General features: G+C 58.8%; 2 protein-coding genes across 2 annotated transcripts; both read right to left on the bottom strand.

Moving 5' to 3' along the window:
* Nucleotides 1-205: 205 nt before the first annotated feature.
* SIGIRR (single Ig and TIR domain containing) lies at nt 206-5,361 on the bottom strand. Its single transcript, XM_048306754.1, has 10 exons — nt 5,151-5,361; nt 3,301-3,409; nt 2,838-3,024; nt 2,631-2,761; nt 2,327-2,467; nt 2,086-2,229; nt 1,912-2,014; nt 1,693-1,843; nt 913-1,093; nt 206-772 (listed from the first exon to the last, which is right to left on the bottom strand). Exons 2-10 carry the CDS (start codon nt 3,305-3,307, stop codon nt 573-575), a joined length of 1,245 nt encoding a protein of 414 aa, XP_048162711.1. The 5' UTR covers nt 3,308-3,409; nt 5,151-5,361; the 3' UTR covers nt 206-572.
* Nucleotides 5,362-7,062: 1,701 nt separating this feature from the next.
* Nucleotides 7,063-22,151, bottom strand: ANO9 (anoctamin 9). The gene is made up of 24 exons (XM_048306673.1): nt 21,832-22,151; nt 18,103-18,171; nt 17,791-17,907; nt 17,409-17,545; nt 17,076-17,125; nt 16,769-16,827; nt 16,477-16,559; nt 15,639-15,773; nt 15,442-15,538; nt 15,095-15,155; nt 14,108-14,190; nt 13,746-13,850; nt 12,888-13,052; nt 12,772-12,808; nt 12,181-12,292; nt 11,965-12,022; nt 11,723-11,820; nt 11,417-11,583; nt 10,846-10,998; nt 10,476-10,623; nt 9,899-10,009; nt 9,711-9,804; nt 9,502-9,614; nt 7,063-7,799 (listed from the first exon to the last, which is right to left on the bottom strand). Exons 1-24 carry the CDS (start codon nt 21,835-21,837, stop codon nt 7,772-7,774), a joined length of 2,286 nt encoding a protein of 761 aa, XP_048162630.1. The 5' UTR covers nt 21,838-22,151; the 3' UTR covers nt 7,063-7,771.
* Nucleotides 22,152-22,408: the final 257 nt, after the last annotated feature.

The following is a 22,408-nucleotide window of genomic DNA, read 5'->3' as shown; positions in this document are numbered from 1 at the left end:
CCGGGGACACCCAGTGCCATGGGGACACCAGCACAGGGTGAGCTCACCCCACGGTGCCACTCCGTGCCCGGCGTGGCTCCGAGTTAGTGGGACAGGGACAGTGACGTGGGAAGGACAGAGCACAGCACTGCCTGCGGTGGGGAGACCCCCCCTGTGTCACCCTGCCAGTGTCACCCGTGTCTCCACCATGGACAGACCCAGTGGCTGCAGCAGCCTTTTATTTTCACGGGGGTTTCCATGGGACAAAGGTCCTGCCGCCGCTCCCGTCGGACACTCCCTGGGGCTGGGGCACGTTGTTCCTCGGAGAGCATCACCCATCCCAGCACTTGTCCATCACGCAAGGAATGTCCGTGCTGCCCACATGGGCAAGGGACAGGGCCCAGCACCCTGGGGTGGCACTGAGGCACTACGGGCAGGGTGTTCCTGGTGATGGTTTTCCAGTTTTCCACTTAGGAGCCAGCTCCTGCTTTCCCAGCATGGCCGTGGCTCTGGTCCCATCCTAACTCCCGGGCTCCTCGGCCGTGTCCTGGTCCGTGTGTCCCCACAGGGATGGGGGACAGCTGTGGCCCTGCTCAGATGTCATCTGTCACCAGGCAGTAGAAGTCCGTGCGGGCGCCGTAGTTGCGCGATCCCAGATCCGAGACGTCGAGCTCGGAGCGCTGCCTGTCCCGCAGCTGCGCATCCTCCATCCCGCCGGCTGCCGGAGCCCTGGGAGCGCTGCGCCCGCCGAGGCGAGGGGGCGGGGGGCTTCCGAAGACGCGCCCTCGGAGGCCTGGCAGAAGCAGGGAGATGGGTTTAGGTGGAAGGGAAGGGGCCGGACCCACCCCCGCCGTCACAGGAGCGGGAGGCAAAGCCCAGGAGGGACGTCCAGCGCACATCTGTCCCCTCAGGAGAAGCAGCAGGGACACGGACCTGTGCCGAGGTCCCCGTCCGGGTCCAGGTCTCCCGCGCTGTCCAGGTAGCTGCTGTGCAGGATCAGCATGGGGTCCTTGTCCTCCTGCAGCTGGGTCTGCGGGTCCCCCACGCTCCCCGGGAAGGACACCTTGCGCGGCAGGGCCAGGCACAGCTCCTTCCAGAAGTCCGACGACGGGGTCTGAAGGGGCCGGGCGGGGATGAGCCGGGCCGCGGCCACCGGAGCACGGCGCCGCACGGTTTCACGGGCTCGGCTCGCTCTCCCCGGCGCTGGGAGCCCGGCCAAGGTGAGGGCTGTGCTCCGGCGCGGCACCGTGCCCAGGCGCCGGCGGAGAAACCGGCCCGACCTGCTGGAACAGTCCCCAGGGCTCCGGCTCCCTGCCTGGCCCCGAAAGGGCCGGAGTGGCCCTGGGCCAGAGCTCCGCTCCGGGAGCTGAGGCTGGGGAGACCCTGGAGTGCCATGGGGTCCTGACCGTGCAGGTTTGGGGGGGTGAGCTCCCAGATCCAGGGCTTTTCTGGTTGGGTTTTTTAATTTCCTCCGAAAGGCGAGTGCCCCAACCTGCTGTTTAGCCCTGGAGCCCGGGAGCATCCCCGGCGGGGGCAGCAGGGAGGCTGACACAACATGGGGAGCTGGGAGGGGAAGGGGCGTGCTGGTGGGATGGGTCCTGCTCAGCTCTCACCGTGGGGCAGCCCCAAGGGGCAGCAGGGAGGCTGGCACTGTGGGGTGCTGGGGAGGGAAAGGGGGTGCCGGGGGGGGTCAGGATCCTGCTCGGCACTCACCATGGAGCCGGCTCTCCACACCAGCAGGGTCACGGCGCTCCGGTGCTGCTTCAGCAGGGTGATGGCGGGGTGAGTGATCTCCCGGTACTGGCTCTCGAAGACGATGAAGATGGGTTTCCTGGAGAGCTCCAGCAGCCTCCAGAGCCCTTCCCTGCGAGACAGGGGGGTGAGGGACCCGCCAGCCCCTCTCCTCTCCTGGGGGAGCTGCTCCACTCCTACCTGAAGCTGCTGTTGCACCACTCCTGCTCCAGGTACGCGACGGAGAGCACCACGATGAGGCGCCGGCACCGGCTGACGTTCATGATGAGGTCGGCTGACGGCTCTGCGGGCAAAGAGGGTCTCAAGCGCCCAGGTCCCCGTGTCACCCCCTGCCCAGCCCTGCGTGGTGCCTACCTGAGTTGGGCAGGATGTTCTGCTCGTCCAGGAAGAGCTTGTAGCCGTGGCGGTTTTCCAGCTGCGGCTTCACGATGAAGTGGACGAACTTTCGGTCATCGGGGGCGGTGGCGTGGGAGACGTAGGCGTCGTAGAGCTTCCCGTCTGGGGAGAGCCAGGGAGCAGGGATCACACGGGAAGGGCTGGGTGAGCCCCCGGAGCGCGGGAGGCTGTTCCCAGCGGGGTGTCACCTCCGGCTCACCGTTGATCTCCAGCTCTCCGTAGCGGTCCCGGTACCAGAGGAGCACGTTCAGGCGGCACCGGACGTAGAGCACAGCCAGGAGCACCAGGAGCACCAGGACCAGGAGGGCCGCCAGCACCGCCGGCACGTGCCCCGCCGCCTCTGCCAGGACAGGGATGGGCACGGTGAGCAGCGCACCTGGGTTTGGCGCAGGTTTGCACCCCGGTGCGAGAGAGGCAGCGGTGCCCCTATCACTGTCCTCAATCCCCCCGTGCACCTGGGCTCGCCGTGGGATGCCCCCTCTCTGTCCCCAGCAGGTCCCTACCCGCTCGCCGCAGGGTGAAGGTGGCCGTGGCATTGCTGATCCAGCAGGCAAACACCCCAAAATCAGCATCGTGGGTGAGGTTGAGCTGCAGGACGCTGGCCAGGAGCTGCTCCGAGGAGTTTTGGCCAGACCTGAGGGGACATGGGGATGCTGTGGTGACACCCCCCAAAAGCAGATGCATGGGTGTCCCCAGGGCAGGCTCCTTACCAGGTGGTGTCCTGGCTGCTCCCGCTGCCCAGCCACTGCCCGTCCTTGCTCCAGGCGGGAATGGGCTGGCAGCGCTCGGTGCCCGCCCAGCGCACGGTGCAGTTCAGCTCCACCTGGCTCCCCAGCACCAGGTCCAGCGTCTCGTTGGCAGCTGGCACCAGGATTTCGGGGGGCACACTGCAAAGGTCTGGGGGCACACAGGGGAGGGGGTTTGGGTGGGAAAGCTGATCCAGCTCCCCGCTGGGCAGGTGAGTGGTGTAGCCATCCCGGAAAAGCAAGCTGTGCCGTGGGGGTCTGGCAGTGAGTGGTGCTCGTGGCTGTTTAGCAGCAGGCTGAGCCGGTTTGGGAGCCTGGGAAGGACCCTCGCCCTCCCTGTGAGGTGACACCAGAGCAGGACCCCCAGCTGTGCCTGCACAGGGATCCTTCCCAGCTGAGAACAGGGGAGAATTGGGCTTTCACCTACCTGCCATGGCACGCTCAGGTGACAGGCGCGGGCGCTGCCGGCATCGCAAGCGGCGGCGTCTTCCGGGGCGGACAAAGTCCACCTGCCTCCGCCGCAGGGCGGGCCGGGCCTGGGACAGACCGGGAAGGGCTCCGTGAGTGCTGGCACAGGGAGGGCCCGGCCACCCCCATCGGCCCCCGCAGCGATTCCGTCTGGGGGTGGTGGGTGCTGCTCTGCGGTAAAGCCAAAGCCATGTCCCACCCACGGCCTGGTGGCCGCTGTGTCACCTGCCCGCCCTGCACTGACTCCCAGCCTGGCTTTCCCAACCATGAATTCATGGGTGGGAGGAGATTAATGACCAGCCAGGGGCCGCAGGATTTTAAAAATTTGGCTTCAGCCTAAATCCAAAACCAAGGAGGGGAAATGAGCTCAGCCATGGGAAACCGCAGCTTTGGGGGTCTCAGTGGGACCCCTTTCACCTGCCAGCCTCCTGCCTGGGCTGCAGAGCTGCCTCCAGCCTGACATGCCCTTGAACCTGTTAATTACCAGCGGTCTGCTTTGTTTATGGAAACGCTGCCTCCCACCTGGAGGTGCGGTGTTCCTCGGTGCATTGCTACCCCCGTGGCCGTGCCCAGGGATTGGCACAGCTGCACGGCATTCCAGGCAAGCGGGGAGCACAGGGATGGCACACGGGGACCCCCCAGCTGGCACCACGCAGCGGTGTCACTGCGCTGGCCCCGCGGGAAGAGGCGGATGCTGGGAGCAGGGAGCGGAGCAGAGCCCGGCGAGGCTGGGCTCCTCTGTGCCCACACGCCCGCTGCGGGAGATGCGGGTGCTGGGGCTGAGGGGGGAGCCTCAGGGACATCACGGTGCTGGTGTTTCCATGGTAAACACCCGGCCTAACTCTGGGAGTCAGGAGGGGTGAAAGCCTCTCCCGAGCTCCTCTTTGCTCTGGAGCTTCAGCACTCCTGGTTTTGGGTGGGAGCAGGGCTGGTCCCCCCGTGTTTGTTGGTGTGGCATGGGAAGTGGGAGGCCTGTGGTGCTGCCTGGCTTGGAGCAGGGATGCAGGCACGGTGCTTCCCTCTGGAACAGCCTGGTGCCAGGCGTGGGGTGAAACCAGGGATCAAGGTACGCGAGAGACGCCCGGTACATATTCAGCTTGACCAGCTGGAAGTGATTTATGCCTAAAGGATTAACTGAGTTTCTCCATGGCCAGGGAAGGAAGAGGACAGGATGGAGATGAGCCAGCCCACCTGTATTTCACACAGAGAAAGGGTGGGAGACACTCATGAGTGTGGCGTGGGGCTGTCTCTGCCTGGCACAATGCTCCGGCTCTGCTCCTGGATGGGTCACTCCTAAGCCATTTCCTCTGATGGTTGGAATAAGGAAGCTCCAACAAGCTGCAGCCTGGCCAGGGGGCGTGGGGAGCCCCAAAACCCCTGGAGCCCTTTGCTCCAGGGAATGACAGCGTTGGATGCCCACAAGGGAGTGAGTGGGTGCCAGGGCTGCTGAGTGCCAGGGAGGGAGGAGCACCGGCTAACGGGCAGCAGTGGCTCCTGTTTCCCATATCTTGGGATGGGGACACCCGGGATTTAAGGCAGAGGACTGTGTGGATGTTGTGGGGTGGTAAATGATGGCTGGGTGCAGCATTTCCTGGAGCACGGCCATGGGGAAAGCGAGGAGGGGAGGGAGGCACCGTGGCCAGGGAGTTGTGGGGTGGGTGTGCCAGGGAGCAAGCGGGACGGAGAGCCGGAGGAGAGCGAAGGAGAGCCAGAGGAGAGCCACAGGGAATGGGGTGAGGCTGAAACCCTGCCGACCTCATCTGAGGTGGCTTCAGCATGGAAAGGGGAGCAGAACAGAGCTGCTTTTACCTTTGGAGCTTCCCCAGCCGCGGGCTTCCTTCCGTCGCCTCCCGCTCGAGCCGACCGGACTGGCCAGATCAGTGCTTGGAATTTCTCTTCTTTCCTTTCTGTTTTAATAGTTTATCTATTTCTCCTCCCAGTTCAGCCCCTGCCCTCGGCAGGGCGCTCCCGCTGCCCCAATCCCCAGGCACCAGGCCCGTGGGAAGGGCTGGCTGTCCCTCCTCCCACTGCTCCACCTCCACCTGAACCTGCGGGGAAAAATTCAACAACTCCGGCTTCAGGGGAGGGGAAAAGAGAGGAAAAAAGAGAAAAGCAAAGGGGGACACAGCACACCCAGCAGGTATCACAAGGCTTGGGGGCCAAGGAGGAGCCCCCTGTTTTTCCATGGCTGGAAGAGCCCATGGAGGTGTCAGGGCAAGAAGAAACCTGCAATCAGCTGTACCCGTGGGCATCACGGGGTCTCCTGTTTGTTTCCTTCTCCTCCCTTTCCCTCTCTCTGTGACTTCAGAGCCTTTTTGCCGGATGAAGCTGGTACTGGAGGTGGTTGCTCCGGCTGGTGCTGGCCGTGGGGAGCCGGATCCTGCCGCGGCCACTGGTGGACAGCAGGTATCCCCTGTGCTAATTACCATGGAGGTGATTAGAGCCTTGGCACGCCCTGAGCACGGACGTGGTCACAGCAGCACCAGCAGCCTCTGGACAAACACCAGCCTGAGCTGCAAAAGCATCAACCAGCCTGTGATTTGAGGCCCAAAAGGGGAGAAGAGGGCCATGGGTGCAGTGTATGTATGCATATATATATATAAAATAATATAATATGATATTTAATAATATAAAAATATATGTAGATGTATACTGAATAACTATCTATATATACATAAACAGGTACAGGTCACTGGTAGGTCTGTGGGCCTGTTCCCATGGAGAAACACCCCGACACTGACTCCTCATTGTTTAGGATGTAAACTAGCAGTGCTGCTGGCTTCTTGTGGGAAGGAAAGGGACAGAGGGAATCCTGCTGGATCTCTGGGGAGAATCCCCTGCTCCTGGGCCCCAAAGCCACTGGCTGTGTGTGTTTGGGGCAGCAGGTGTTGGAGCAGCCCTTTTTGAGGGCTGGCCACTTGTCATGGACACTGTGATGCATCAGCTGCAAAATCCAGTGTAAATCTGTTGGATTTGTGGGATGGTGAAGGGTTGCATGGAACAAGCCCAGGTCCTGGGCAAGGCAGGGGTGTGGGGAGGCTTGGGAGTAAATCAGGAGCTGATGAGACCTTCCTTGTCCGTCAGGGTTATCCCTGTGGTAGGTTCGTTAAATGGAGGAGCAGAAGCATTTTGGTCACAATGGTGCAACAACAGGACCAGCCTGAGGGCTCAGCAAGCTCCTTTCCATTCCCTTTGGGATCATTAGCAGCTTTCCATGCTCTTGGGGCTCAGTTAACCCTTGTGCCTTTCCCTGCAGTCCTGACTCGGGTATGTCACCTCCAGGGCACAGCCTCCAGGACCGGCACCTTGGGAAGCGTCTGTGGCAGGACCCTCAGGGACACAGGCAGTGTCAGGCTGGTGTCCGGCCAGGTTGGGATCACTACCGGTGGGAAAGGAGGGGGCTGCCCCCCATTTCTGCCTCTGGGATCCCCTGTCAGACCTCTCTGAGCTGTGGCACCTGTCCAGCCCCGGGGTGTCACCCCATTCCTGCTACAGACAAACCCGTTCTGTCTGGAGTAGGGGGGGCAGCCAGCAGTGGTGTCTCCAAAGGAAAAGGTAGGATAACCCTATCATTTGGGATTTGCTGTGTTTTCCCCATTTTCCCCAGGTGTTTCCATTATCCTGGCACATTTACCAGGCTGATGTCCCACCAGCCAGCTCCCACCTGCTGTGATTGTCCCCAGTAAGACAAGGAAAGGTTAAGGGGGATGATTTGGGATGGCAGAGGAGGAAGGCAGGAGCAATACCAGGCAGCAGGTGACGGTCTGCGTGTCCACGTGGGTGTTGTGTTTATTTACCGATGGCCGGTGGCAGCCGAACCAGGAACAACTCTCAGCACCCGGCTGAGCCCGGAGTTAAGCACAAGGCAACAACGACCATGGAGACACCAGGGTGGAGCTGTGTCCATGGGGACAGCAGGGCGGAGCGGCAGCCACGTGGGAGTCATGCCGGGGAGGAGTGTGCTGAAAGAGGGACTCGGGTTCCCCAGTGGTTCGAGAGTGGGGAGGTCACGGAAGGCAGTGGAAAAAGAGGCCAAGGTGCAAAAAGAGGGCTGGAGAGGGAGCCTGGAATGAGGTAAAGTGGTGTTTCTTGTGCTTAAGGAAGTGAGTGACAAGGAGCCCGGTCATCTCCTGCAGCCCAGCAGCCGGCTGCTGCCCCTGGGTTTGTCCCCAGTGCCACAGCTCTGTCCCAGCCACTCCCCGTGCTGGGGAGGCACATCCTGGCTCTGCCACAGCATCCTTCCTTCCCAAGTCACAAAGCAGCCTGCTCCTGTGAAGCCACTGTGTTGTCATCACTTCCCAGCTCAAGTCCAGCTCGGTCCCAGATGGGACATGTGGCCCTGTGTTGTGGGGTTCATCCAGCACCCGCAGCACTGCCAGGCTGGGAAAGGGGCTCGAGTCCGTGTTCTCTTTCTCCTTGGTGAGTGGTGGCTACACCTCAGAGACGCATTCCATCATGCTGGGGAGAGAGGAGAGGAGAGGAGAGGAGAGGAGAGGAGAGAGGTGCTGGGAAGGGAACTGTCTGAGTTGGGAGGTGTGGAAAAGCACTCTGTGCGGGAACAGGGCCTTTTTCCCAAAATAGATGGAGAAAGAATGACAGGCTGTTTGTGGGAAACCCCTGTTTGTGGGAAATCCCACAGTCAATAGGAAGGCAGAGATGGAAAGCTGTGGCAGTGTGGTGTTGTGTTGGTTTGGCATGGGCTGGTTTTTGGTAGCAGGGGGGCCACAGAGGTGGCTTCTGCGAGTAGCTGCTGGAAGCTTCCACCATGTCCAGCAGAGCCAGTCCCCGATGGCTCTGAAGATGGACATGCTGCTGGCCAAAGCTGGGCCAGTGAGAGAGGTTGGTAACGCCTCTGTGATAACAGATTTCAGAAGAAAATCAAAACAAAAAGGGCCACAGGGTTTTTTTGCTAGTCAGAGAAGAGAAGGAGGTGAGACCTATGAGGGAAACAACAGGGAGACACCAAGGGCAGTGGAGAAGGAGGGGCAGGAGGTGCTCCAGGAGCCAGAGCCGAGATTCCTCTGCAGGCCGTGGTGAGACCGTGGTGGAGCAGCTGTGCCCCTGCAGCCCCTGGGGATCCACGGGGGATGCAGAGATCCATCCACAGCCTCTGGGGATCCACGGGGGATGCAGAGATCCACCCACAGCCCCTGGGGATCTACGGGGATGCAGAGATCCACCCGCGGCCCCTGGGGATCCACGGGGATGCAGAGATCCACCCGTGGAGGAGGCTGTGCTCCAGTGGGAGAGCCGGTGGAGAGAGGGTGCCCTGCTCCCAGGCTGCAGCAGCCTGGCCTTGGAGGACTGCACCCAGTGGAAGAGTGACCCACGCCACAGCAGTTTTGGGAGGACTGTGTACATGTGGGAGGGACTCACTTTGCAGCAGTTTTGGGAGGACTCCTGCTTGTGAGGGTGGACCCACGCTGGAGAGGTTCACAGAGAACTGTCTCCTGTGGGAAGGGACCCCACGGTGCAGCAGGGGAAGGACTCCTCTCCCTCAGCAGTGGAAGAAAACCTCAGGTGACGAACTGACCAAACCCCCGTGCCCTGTTTTCCCGCACTGTTGGTGGGAAGGAGGGAGGGGCTGGGGGAAAGAAGGTGTTTTTAAGGGCTTATTAATTCTCATCCTCCTCCTCTGGTTTTGTTAGTGTTAAATTCACTTTGTACTTCTAAGCTGAGCCTGTTTTGCCCTTGGAGTGTTTTCTCCGGGTCCTTATCTCAACCTATGAACCCTTTGTTAATTTTTTCTCTCCTCTGCCTAGCTGTGGCAGGGGAGGGTGAGTGAGTGGCTGTCCTGGGTGCCTGGTATTTGGCCAGTGTCAAACCACGACAGGTGTTTCCTGAACCCTGCTGTCTGCTCCCATCGGGATTATGGGTGGCAGCTGGGACAGGGTGGCCATGGAGGGGGGTCAGGCTGAGCCCTTGCCAGAGCAGGGCTTAGTGTGGGACAGCAGCACTGGGGCAGGTACAATGGTTCTGTTTCCCACTGTGATACTTAATCCTTTCTCTTTAAGCAAAGTTTAGATGGAAAACATGGGCAAAGTCCTTCCCTTGGCAAAATCGCTTCTTGTTTTAACTTGGAGCTTCTCTTTTTCTAAAGGAAAAGGGGCCCCAGAGCAGACAAATCCTGAAACCTGGCACCTTCCAGGGCATCACCCACCTTGATTCATTACAGAGATTTTCGTATTTTTCCTTCAGAATGTCATTCTTGACCCTCTGGGGGACGTCGGGGATGTACCAGGCTGCGATCAGCTTCACGCACAGAGCCACGTGCTGTGGGAAGCAAAGGCAGTCAGGGGCTCCCAGCCCGGGCACAAGGCACGGATCCAACCCCTTTCCCAGCCCTCTCCTGGCTCCCCGGGTGCTCACCTCGAAGATGATGAGGAAGGCGAGCCGGGCTGCGAAGATGTGCCAGAACTGGACGGTGTAGGTGTAGTCGTCGGCATCCCGGTAATCGCGGTACCTGCAGCACAGCTCTGTCGGTGCCAGCCCAGGCCCCTCCATTCCAGCCCGGATGTCCCGGTGAGGGGCGGGGCGTGGCAGGGGGCTGCTCTTACCTGCACTCCTTGATCTGGTGCCCCTTAAATTCCGGCAGCACCCTGGTGTGGGGCTCGAAGTCCTGGATGCGGAATACAGAGAGGCTGTTGTTGATGTAGCCGGTGGAGCAGCTGTGGGGAAGGACCGGGCTGAGCATGGATTGTACCCTCCTGTCTTGGGGAAGCAGAACCCACCTGGGGCTCTCACTACCCACTTTCACGAAGACTGGTGAAAATGGAGGGCTCGGAGGCTTCTGTCCAGTTTGAGTGAACTTGGTCAGGCAGCCAAGGCTCGGAGGAACAGGGAGAGGGCAGGAGAGAGCATGTACCTGCATCCTGGGAATCCTGCAGCTCTCCAGTGTCACATGCTGCCCTTCCCAGTCAGTTCACCCACCACAGGGATGATGTGAGTGGGAGGCTGAAGGTGATGCCGTGTGGGAATGTTCCCCTGCTCCCCTTTCCCCCCCACCTCGCTTTGGGGCACAGCTCAGCTGCCTCACGCTCCTGCGGTGGTGGCACCGAGGCAGGTGGTGACACAGCTGTGGGGACAGGGCCGTGGGGATGCTGTGGGCAGGGACTGTCCCGGAACTGAACTCACTCCATGCTGGTGTGGTTCTCCCTCGTGCAGGGGCTGTACATGTACTTGTAGACCTGCACAGGGATGAAGTCAGAGGTGATGGCGATCACCAGCCCGTTTCCGATGACAGCCAGGGTGCCGATGGCCTCTAGGATCTGCAGCCAGATCCCTGCGGGAGAGGAGCAGCCGGTGAGGTCTCTCTGCCAGCTCACTGCCACCATTCCAGCTCAGGGACAGCTTTGGCATGGCCAGGTCAAGGAAGGGACCTCCGAGCTGCCCCTCAGCCTCTGGCAGGGTCTGAAGCAGCTTCTCCTTGCCCGACCCACAGCTCTCCCAGTGCTGTCCCATGGCCATGGGGTGCTCAGGGGCTCAGCTGGCAGGACCCCCTCACCGATGTCCTTGGCCTTCCTGGGCACCATGCGCCGGTGCAGCCGCGTCATCTTGATGGTGTCCATGTGGATCTCGATGATGTTGTTGATGAGGGCCAGCAGCGGGGCCAGGGGAAAGGCTGCCACGAAGATGGTGGTGAAGCTGTACTGGATCACTGTGGAGGGGGACACACCAGGTGCTGGTGTGAAGCACTGGGTTTGTCCTGCTTTGTGGCTTGGGTCAGGGGGTTTGCAGGGGTGGAAGGGGGAGACAGCCATGTCTTGGGGACGCCCAGCTCTCACAGGGCTGTCAGAGAGTGGGATCTGTGGGGATAATTGAGCCAGCCAGGCACAGGCACACCCTGGGGTTACAGCTGTGGCCCTGGAAGGAGAGGAAGGTCCGAGGCAGGGCCCGAGGCCAGCACAGTTGCCTGCTCTCTGTTTTGGGAATGATCTTGGCATCCCAGGGCTCCCGGAGGGGGACGGGGTGTGGGGCTGTGGCTCAGAGCTCTCCCTTGCCTGCGTACGGCCTCCCTAGCATCTGTGACTCCCCAGCCAAGGAGTGCACGTGGATCTGCCCCCTGCCCCACGTACCCATCTCCAAGTACTCGTCGAACAAGCTGAAGATGTAGACGTCATTGAGTTCGTAGTTGTTCAGCCACTTCCTTTTGCAAGGGTCCTCTGCCTCCTCCTCCTCTCCTAACATCATGCTTCTCTTCTTGGGGCGCTTGCGCTTCTTCCGTAGCTGGTGGGATATCAAGCTGCAGTGGGAGAGATGGATTTGTGTGGCTGCCTGAAGAGGACAGCAGGGCTGGGCTGCTGCCGGCACATCCCTGGAGGAAGGGAAAAAGGAAAACGACCAGGGTTCCTCTCTGAAAAGTGTCAGTGTGGGAAGCTTACGGGATGAGATACTCCATGATGTTGCTGATGGTCTGCTTGAGCAGCATGATGATGGCCATCTGGATGAAGAGGTCGGTGATGCAGCCGCTGGGGTGGCACTGGAGGGGACAACAAGGGTGGGTGGGCCCGAGGGACCCTTTGGCAGGTGCTATGGGAGAAAGCTGAGCTTCCCAGAGGCTCCCTGGGCGGTAGGGAAAGGAAGAGGAGGAGTTGTTTGGGGGGTCAGAGAGTGGGTGCCTCACCTCCTCCAGCCTCCAGCGGCCAGCAATGCGCACATAGTGCCCTGGGTGGCCATTGATCCTGAGCAAGGGAGCAACAGTGATATCCATGGGGTCATGGCCCTCCTGAGTCCCAAATGGGGCCTCTGTGCCTGGTGGGGAGGGTAGAGGGGCTGGGGTGTTCTTACACCCTGGGCAACATCCATCCCAAACCCTGGCTGCCCTGTGTTCTCCACTCACCGTCCCAGGAAGAAGGCGATGTAGATGAGCGAGGAGAAGTTTGTGAAGAACTGGAAGATGAAGATCTTCACGGCGAAGCTGTTCTCCTGCTGGGACAAGGTCCGTGGTTTCTCTAGGAAAGGGAGCAATGCCCAGGGGCTTAGTCACAGAGCAGTGGGACCTTGCCCTGTGCCCCCATGGGTGCGACCGCAGCTCTGAAGGTCTGAAGGGTGTCTGCCCCTTGTGAAGCCTTCTCTGCCCTCCACCTGAGCCCTCTGATGGAGGTCAGTCCAGGTCCCTCAGAGCCATGAGCTCTGGGAGGGAGAAGAGGCCTTAGGACTGGGAGGAAATCCAGGTTGTGACCTCTCCTGGAGCTGGGGTGGCTTCCTGCTCATGCCAGGTCTCAGCCCTGTAGGTTGACTGTCCCTGCAAAGCTGGCTGTGGGACAGCATGTGGGCCACAGGTGAGTGTGTGCTGGGGGGCTGCTGGCCTCCCGGGCTGGAGCTGCCTGGGAGCTGCCTTGTGCTGGTGAAGGGAGTGAAGGGGATGGGAGGCTGGCTGTACTCAGGGACAAAAGGGCACCGCAGGTGGCACACACCCCATTTCCCTTACCCAGGCCACAGAGGAAGAGGGCCACATGCCGGTTGACCTGCAGGACAGAGGGACACAATGAGCAGGGAGGGCTGGCCGTGGAGAAATCCTGCCAGGCACCCCATGTGGCTCCTCACCTTGGTCATGATGATGATGGTGATGTAGTGCAGCACGGCCCCCGTCATCACAGCCATGGTGTCGGCGTGCTTGCTCAGCAGGTTCACTTCGCTCTGCATGAACAGTGCCGTGGCCACCGCCCGGTAGATGACGAGCATGTGGGCGATGCCAATCAGCATCATGATCTGTGGAGAGGGAGAGGTGGGGTCAGGAGCCACGGAGGCCACGTGTTCCATCCCACCTGATGGTCCCCTCAGCAGGGCTCTGGACGTGGCTTCAAAGGCAAACCAGCGCCCTTTGGTGGAGGCTGACAGGTTCGTGAGGTGGGTGTAGTGATAAGACAAGGAGTAACGGGTACAAACTGAAAGAGGGGAAATTTAGGCTGGATGTTAGGAAGAAATTCTTCCCTGTGAGGGTGGGGAGATACTGGAACAGGCTGCCCAGGGATGTTGCAGATGCCCTGACCCTGGCAGTGCTCAAGACCAGGTGGGACAAAGCTTGAGCAACCTGGGGTAGTGGGAGGTGTCCCTGCCCACGGCACAGGGGTTGGGACTAGATAAGGTCCCTTCCAACCCTTAACATTCTATGATTCCAGGATTCTGTGTCTCCACCTGAACCAGTCTCCATTGACCCACTGTGGGAACAAGCGCATTGGGATTTGCCTCTTCCTGCCCTCCGTGTCCTTGCCTTGATCCTCACTGCAAGAGCAGAGCCTTCAGCCCATGTCCCTAAAGGGTGGGGGGCTCCTGCCCTCAGCACAGTGAGGTGCGAGCACGAGGAAGCCCCGGGATCCTCGTGATGGGCATGGAACTGCCCTAAAAACCTGGTCTGTGCCTTTGCCCTTAAACCAAACATTCCCGTGGTCACCTGGCACGTACCAGCAGCAGAGCCAAGATGAGGATGACGGTGCTGCGGAAGTAGGAGTGCTGGTACCACCGGGGTTTGTGCTGCAAGTTATTGATCAGCTGCAGAGCCAGCTCCTCCTTAAAAAAAAAAAAAAAAATTAAAGTTAAGAATGGGAGAGAAAGGACCCAGCAGTTCTTTGTGCCCCTTGTGTCAGTGGACATATGGGATGAGCAGTGCTGAAGAAGGACAGGGGTGAGCACCCAACCCACAACAGCATGGCCCAGCCTGATTGAGTTCAGTCTGGGCAGGGGATCCCTCTGATGTGTCTTTTCTAGGTGCAGGTGACTCCTGCCCTGAAAAGGGAAGCACCGAGCAGGAAAGATGATGTCCTCACCTCATCTTCATCCCACTCGTGCAGCTTCCATTTGGTGACCACAGTGGCTCTCTTCCTCTTCCACAGCTCCAGGAATACAGTGGCTGGATTGGGAAGGAGAAAGTGCAGTGACACTTAGGGATGGCTCTGAAAGCCACTCCTCTGTCTCCCAGAGAGTCACATCACATCCAACCTGATGGTGAACCAGCCTGGACTGCCCTTGGGCCATGAAGGACAGGCAGTCCCCTCTGCACCTTGGTGACCTGGAAGGGCCCTGGATGGGCAGCAGTGAGGGAATGGGGATAGTGCAGGTGAGCTTTCACTGGCAGCCAGGCCTGTTCTAGTGTCTGCAGGGAATTTGGGATAAGTCACTTTTCAGGTGGAATGGGTGTCCTGTGCTGCACCCTGGCAAGGCCACGCCGCTCCAACTCCAATTCCAGCCACCCCTTCTGTTTATTGGATCGACCCTCCTGAGTGCGTCCCCGTGTGACCCAGCCCACGGACACACCCAGGACCGTGCCGTGGCTTCACGGGTGGGACACCCAGCCCAATCCTGGGGTGGCTGGTCAAGGAAAGGGCTGTGGAAAAGCCAGATGAGTGTGTAGCTAAGGCAGTGATGGGATCCCATCATCCCACAGCAAATAAGAGGCCGTGCAGTGATTTGGGAAGGTGGAGGAGGAGTCTGAAGGCCCCTCCTTCCTGTGGCAGTGGCCATTTATGGGCAGCTGCTAGAAAACTGCTGGGTACGCTGGGGGAGGCTGTGCTGAGAGGAAGCTTCAGGTAGGACAAGCTTCAGGTAAGGAATATTTGGGGAGCTGGAGGATAGCACCACAATGGTTTTGTCTCTTGCTGTGTCTGGAAGGGGAGCTGAAGGCCCTGGAAGCAGAGGATGTATAACCCCCCCCCCCCCCCCCCCCCCAAAGGGTGAAGCTATGTTGGTGTCCTGTTTTCCACCTTCTGCTCCCTCTCCAAGCCACGTGTGCTGGGCACCCAGACATGGACACCTACCCCAGAGGGCCATGAACATGGCAAACGCCACTGTGGCCTCATTGTCAATCATGTGAGTGACCTGGAAGAGATGAAGGAAGAGTGTGATGGGGCGCTGAGGTGCAGGCGCTGTGGCACCTCGGGATCTTGCCGTGCTCATGTCCCCCGAGACAGGTAAAGGTGCTGCAGGAGGGCAAAACGCAGGAAGGTGATGGACACTGGGGCTTGTTGCTGGTAAAATATTCCATGATGTCGATGGAGGCTGTGATCCAGGGTGGGGGTTTGTTTTAGCGATGTGGGAGCAGCATGAGCTGGGAGTGTTTCCCCATCCTTTACCCTGAGCCTGCCTTGGGAAGGGGGTTCCCTACCTTGGCATAGGTGCACGTGTCAGAGAGGACCCAGAAGGAGCAATTCTGGTCGCAGAGTGGGCACATGATGGTGGTGTTGGCGTCACAGATCTCCTTGCTGGAGAGAAAGGAGGAGGGAAGCCAAGGGGGACAAGGGTGGCTCAGAGCCACCTGCAGAGATGACCGGGATGTGCATTTGGCATTCCCAAGGGCCTTACCTCACCCGGCTGGAACTGAAAACAGTAGTCCCAGCCACGAAGGTCACCAGCCCAGCCAGGGCAGCGAAAAGCAGCAGGTAGGTGTACCAGCCCAGCCAGGCGAAGTACAGGGCCACCTTCTCTCCAAAATAGCACCTAGGAGGAAAGATGAGGTGTGGCCAGAGAGGAGATTAGATTTTGGGAGTCACTAGAAAATGCCCATGGTGGCAGTATCTGAGTTTCTATGGTGTGGGGGAGCAGGTAGGAGTCACGGATAAGAAATGACCTACTGACTGAGGAACGGGGAGCCCTGTATCCCAGAGGAATTAACTTTGTGCCAGCTGTCAGAGATGCGCCTCTGTTTTAAGATCTCGCCTCTCTACCAGAGCCCCCTGGCAGGTTTATAAATAACACGTTCTTTCTGCCCTCCCGCCCCTGCCCATGGAGTTAGTTTTCAAAAACAAGAGCTGTGGTCTTTCCTGGGATTTCATGTGGTTGTAGGAGCCCCATGTTGCCTTTACTGCCCCGAGTTCAGCCCCGGGCTGGGTGTGCAGCACTGATGCTCCGTTCCCACCTCTCCTGCCTTCTGAACGTGGCTGAAAACCAAATGGGTTCATTTAAGTCCGCACAGACACGGGGATTGTTTTACAGGATCAGCAGATGGAGCTTGGAGCCACAGGGATAACCCTCAGGCTAAGAGCTTTGGAAGCTGCAGGGGCAGCCCAGTGCTTGTGAGAAGAGCCAGGTTCAAACTAATGATTTTTTAGACAATGCAGGAGCCTGGCAAAGGGCACTGAGCCCTCTGGGTTTCACATGGGACCTCTTGGTTAGAAAGATCTGCCTCTCGTGCCTGTATTACCTGATCGCCTCAATTGACTGTTCCTTAAATAAAACTCCCCAGCGAGCCCACTTCTCATTTAGTATTCTCTTTATCTCTTCTTTCTGGAGAGCAGAGAAGTTGGTTGGATGCAGGAATATCAGAGCACCCTTAATGCCCTGCCCAGCTCCAAGGCAGCTGCCGGGAGCTTTGCCATGCCCTTCACCCAGCGAGCTCTTGGTGCAGCCCCAGTCACCCACAGGTCCCCCCCACCCTGTCCAGCTCCTCCATCTCTCCTGGATTTTCCTCCCAGGCGCTGTGTGCTCAGCCTCACCTCGTGCAGGGGAAAGGCTGCCTCAAACACCTTCTTGTTCATCAGGTCGTGCAGCTTCTCTGGGAGCAGAGCAGAAGGGGAAGAGGGTTAGGCTTAGGGATTTGGGGAGACAGAGCAGAGGAACTGCTGGTTCCTGCAGTGCACATCTCCCAGCCTCTGGATGCAGCAGTAAATTGTCTTGTCTGAGCACCCCTTTTCTATTCACCCCAGGATGGCAAGGCAGTTGAGATGCCAGTGCCCACCACGTGGCAGGATTCTTCCTGCAGATCCAGGCTGAGCATCACCCCTGTGATCCCCGTTCCCTTACCAAAGTCAGGCGTCACGGTGTTGCGCACAATGAAGTTCACGATCCGTATCCTGAACAAGGAGAAACTCTGTTTGGAGGCTGCTGTGGGATAGGGACTTGTGTTGTGTGGCTCAGGAAAACAGGGCAGAGAAGGGAGAAGGTGTGCACTAAAACCCAGGGAAGCAAGGGAGGGAGAAATGTGGGCAGTCAGAAGCCATCAGCTTTGGATGTGGAAGGTGCAGGAAGGTTCTGTGGAAAATGAAAAGCCTGGCACAGCTGTGAACCGAGCTGGAAAATGGATGCTGGTGTGGAGAACAGTGAGTGCAGGGTGCTGGAAATCAGCTCAGCACCCACCTGGCAGTATCTTCGACATCCTCGTGGTCACTGGAGGTTGGCTGCCTGCTGTCAGCCTTCCTGCGGAGACGCTGGTATTTCTGGAAGATGTCCTTCGGGGCACGGACTCCATAAAAGAGCTTTGTGTCCTCAATTTTCTGGTGAGGGGAAGAGAAGGGCTGTTAAAACAGGGCCAGAGGGGCAGGGTAGGGCCAGAGCTGGAAGGGCGAGGGGCTGTGTGAGTCCTGGGGCTGGGGTCTCTCTCTGCTGGTTGAGCAAGTGGGTTATTTTCCAGCTCTGACATGGTGAACAGCTCAATGGTTCAGGCCTCTCCCATTTCCTGGGATGCAGGAGCCCAAGCCAGGCCAAGTATCTGCTGCCTTTTCCTCCCACAGCCCCTCACCTTGATGGTGAAGCCTTTCTTGCTCAGCTCATCCAGGAACTTCCTCCTCTTGATCTCCTTCTTGCTGTCCACTTCGTGGATGTCGCTCACCAGGACAAAATCCCACTTCTCTTCATTCTGCCCACAAAACCAGCAGGGAATTATTAGGGATGGAAAGCTGAGAGCTCTCCTTCCCAGCTCCAGCCTCTCAGAGGTTTGGACCCTCATTGTGGCTGTGTAGAGGGGAACTGGGAATGAGCAGGGGAAATTGGGATTTGTCCCCTCTCTGAGCTGGGCTGGACTCGCTGTGGGTGCAGAAGGAGCAAAGCTTACCGGGAAGGCCAAGGGCTCCATGTCCTCAACAGGAGATTCCCTGAAGGGAGTCAGCAGAATTCCATCCTGCTGAAAAGAAAACCAGTGAAGGGATGGCTTCAGCAGGCTCCCTGGGAGATCCCGTGTTTTTCTCTTCCAGCAGCCTTGAAGGGACGCCCAGGGAGGAAGGTAAGACGCGGTTTGTGTGAAACCTTCTCCCACATGCTCCTGGTCACCAGTCTGGGGTCTTCCCGAGCCAGCCAGGGATTTGTGTTTAGGGATGCTGCAGGGACTGCTGCCCTGGGAGGGTGTGCAGCCTCCCCAGAACTCATCATGCCCAACAGCACCCTGGGGCTGTGAGGGATCTGGACCAGGAGGAAAACCCTCCCTCAGCTCTTTCACCCAATGCCCTGATGTTTGTGGCGGGGAAGTGTTCACCCTTCACCCTCTCTCTCTCCATGCTACAGTGGATTTTACAGGCTTTAATCGGCCTTTTCCATTTGCCAGTTGTTCCTATCAGATAGGGCACTGTTGGCTTTTTGGGGAGGGTGAGGAAGGTAGTTTTAAATTCCGGTGAAGGGAGAGTGGAGCACGGACACTTGGAGGCTGGCACAACCCTGCAGGAAAGCAGGTGAAAAGAGCCCTTGGAAAACAGGTTGGATGCCTCAGACTGCAGCCATGGGACAGAGAGGGGAGGATGAGCTGCTGATCGTAGAACCATAGACTATCCCAGGTTGGAAGGGACTCTCAAGGATAATTGAATCCAGCTCCTGGCCCTGCACAGGACCACCCCAAGCATCCACGTGCCTAAGAGTGTTGTCCAAACACTGCTTGAACTCTGGATTTTCCCTGTTTCCCTCCTGTGTGTCAGTGGCTCTGGAAAGAACGGCTGTGCAGCTCCCACCTTCCTGGTTACAGGTAATTACACTCAGACATCCAAGGGTGCAGCTCTGGGGGAGCACAAAGCAGGTATCGTGGAATGGTTTGTGTTGGAAAGGACCTCCAAGCCCATCCAGTCCCATCCCCTGCCATGGGCAGGGACACCTGCCACTATCCCAGGTTGCTCCAACCTGGTCTTGGACACTTCCAGGGATGTGGCAGCCGCAGCTTCCCTGTGCACCCTGTGCCAGGCCCTCAGCACCCCCACAGGGAAGGATTTCTTCCCAATATCCCATCAAACCCTGCTGTCCTTCAGCTTAAGCCATCAGCTGCCCCTGTGGGGGATCTTCCCACAACTTGGTGTGACTCGTGGTGTGTCCCCACAAACAGTTACGCCGCTGTTCCCCAGGAGGGTGACACAGCGCAGCAGTGGGAGGGAGCTGCCCGGGATGGGAATATTGTCACTCAGTGTCACCAGAGACACTGTGACCTGAAAGAGCGGCCAGCCAGACGAGTTCCTCCAGCTGTAATCTTCGCAGCAGAGCTGTGGTGCTGCAACTGTGCCCTGATGTAAGATCTGGATCCCGAGCTTTCACTGGAGAATGAGGCCATGGGAACAGAGAGGCCGGGGTGAGGAAAGGGCTGGAAGCACAAGAGCCATGAGGAGACTGAGTGACAAGAAGGAGAAGCGGAAAGGCTTGAGGAGAGGGGTGCTCTCCCCCAGAGGTGCTAATGTACCAAGAGTCAGAACTTCTCTTGGATAAAAGGTATCCAATTTATGGCAAGAGGCAGAGGGAGGGTACTGGTGTTGTCGTCTGCTCTAACCAGGTCTGGGGCGCAGGATTGGGTGCAGCAGTTCCCTGTATCCCAGTCTGAGCCCCTCTCTGGGCACAGGGGAGGGAGTGGGAGCCTCTCTGGGATCTACCCACTGCCAGTGAGTGCTCTGATGCTGGCACTGATCTGGCTTGGCACACTCTCTGCTGTCATGTTGGCTCATTCCTGCCTGGCTGGTTTCTCTCAGCCTCCATGTGCACCAGCCTCATCCTGCAGCAATTCCCTGCCAGTGCTGCCTGCGATCATGGGGATGGGGAGGGGAAGCCATCCTTTGGGTACGGGGATGTTTTTGGGTGTTCCTAATGCCACCTTGGCACACTGTTCCTGCTGCTGCTGACCCCAGTAGAGCTTAAGATGAGGTGAAGGGATCTGCTGGCATCACACCTTCTGTTCCCAGGTGGCTCCCAACTCCAATGCCTGCAGGCACAGTCCTGCTTGGGAGTCTAAGCCAGCATGTCCACTTCCTTGGGAAGTGGTTACCAAGGTGGGCTCACAAATGGGGTGTTGGATTCATCCCAGCAGCTGCTGGGGCTCAGGCTGCCATGCGGGTGCCCAGCTTGCTTTTGAGGCCATATGGAGTGTGTATAGAATCCCAGAATCCCAGAGTGGCTTGGGTGGAAGGGACCTTAAAGCCTGTCCAGTTCCACCTTCTGCCATGGGCCCGGACACCTTCCACTGGCCCAGGCTGCTCCAAGCCTCCCTGTCCAGCCTGGCCTTGGACACTGCCAGGGATCCAGGGGCAGCCACAGCTGCTCTGGGCACCCTGTGCCAGGGCCTCCCCACCCTCACAGGGAAGGATTTCTTCCCAATATCCCATCTAACCCTGCTGTCTGGCAGTTTGAAGCCATTCCCCCTTGTCCTGCCACTGCAGGTCCTGATGGGAAGGCAGGGATGTCTGGGCAGGGGTAGCCGCAGAGGGCAGGGACTTCAGATCACTGTTACTCTCACACCTAACTGTTTTTTTCCTGGGAATTAGGGACGCTGTCTGATGGTGGCTGCTGTGCTCTGACCTCGCAGGGCAGTGAGATCAGGTGCAGGTAGGACCGTCTGGGCTCTGCAGTGGTAGTAGGAACCCTGGACTCCATCCCTGCTCTCAGGAAGGATAGTTTCAGTTTCACTCCTCCCTGCCCTGTGGTTGGAACAGGATGTGGAGGTGCCGCGGTGCAAAGGTGTAGAAGTGACCGGCACAATGGGAAGCAGGAATGTCCGTGTTCAAGTGGGTTTCTGTGCCTCTGAGTGTGTCACTGGTCCTTGTCCCCTGGCCAGGTGACCCGCTGCCCTGAGCGTTCCTCCTGGGAAATGGCCACGGGCACCCTTGGGCTGGGTGCGGAGTCACCCGTGTGAGTAACTCAGGATAAGGACCTGGATAGGATCCGGCATCCTGGTTTTCCTTTCCACTCATGGATTGGTGTGGGATTGGGTGGTTCCCATCACCCACACTGAGATGATCAAATTGCTCTTATCTCCAGGATGATTCTTACACAGCTTCCCTTGGAGCACTTCCAGCTTAGCCCATGGCTTCCTGAGAAGTGGGACAGCCTTTGCTTGGACAGGCAGACCTGTACCTTTACTACCTGCCCTGACCTTGGAGAGTTTGCCTGGCTTTTTCCAGGAGAAAAACCCACATCTTTTCTTCCAAGGTAGAGAAGAAAAAGATCACAGCTCCTCCTCTGCCCTTGCTGTATGCCAGGTGCTCCTGGAACACCTGGGGCTGTCATCTCTGCAGTGCTTGTTCCTAGTTTTACATAAGCTCCATCCATACCATCTTTCTCTGATCCGTGCGCTGGCACCTCTGAACTCTGGGACCAACATGTGGGGCCAGTGTGACCCCACTACACCTTGGGATGGTGCATGGGACCAGCAGCACATCCTGCTTTCCCTGTCACACACCTGTGGTAGGAATTTTGTACCTTAAAGGCCAAAAGCAGAGGAGTGGTAGAGATTGGAGGTTAGTGTATCCCGTGTTTCCAAGCCAGAGGTACTCAGAGGTGCTGGAAAGCAGCATCCTGGGAATATCGGGGCAGTTTCTGTTCCTACCTGCATGGTGAAGCGGAGAGCCTTCCTCGGTGCCCCTCTCTCCTGGAGCCCCTCGGGGCAGATCCCTAAGGAGCGGGCTGGCGGGCAGGACTGGCTGGAGGCTCCTGGGCTCTCTCACTCTGTGGTTTCCTTCCCCACCTCCTTCGACCGAGGTCTCAGAGGTCTCATGTGAACCGAGTGGTGCCGTGACTTCCGTGTGGGACTCGTGCCTGCCTTGGGAGGGAGCTGCCTCTGCCTGGCAGTGGGCAGATATCGGGAGGAGGCAAAGGAGCTGCCCTTCACCCTCGCCCAGAGGAGTGGCAAGCCCAGAACCGCCCAGCGCAGGTAACAGTGCCGAGTTCCTCCTGTCAGCCCCGGGGCTCTGCTTCCCCCTCTGCCCCTCGCAGTGCCAGGGCCGTGTGCTGTACTCTGTGACGTCCCCAAGAGGTGCCATAAACTGGCCAAAAGGAGCTATTAGCAGAAGCTCTGGAAAGCTCTAGAAATCTCCTCTTGATGCCTCACTGGTTGGTAAAACAGCTGTGGGAGCCGTGTGCTTTTTCCCCCCCATGTGTAATAGTGCTATCAACCTGACCTTGAA

Source organism: Corvus hawaiiensis, chromosome 6, assembly GCF_020740725.1.
Source record: "Corvus hawaiiensis isolate bCorHaw1 chromosome 6, bCorHaw1.pri.cur, whole genome shotgun sequence".
Taxonomy (NCBI): domain Eukaryota; kingdom Metazoa; phylum Chordata; class Aves; order Passeriformes; family Corvidae; genus Corvus; species Corvus hawaiiensis.
Note: the sequence above shows the minus strand (reverse complement) of the source record. Positions and strands in the feature narration are given on the sequence as shown.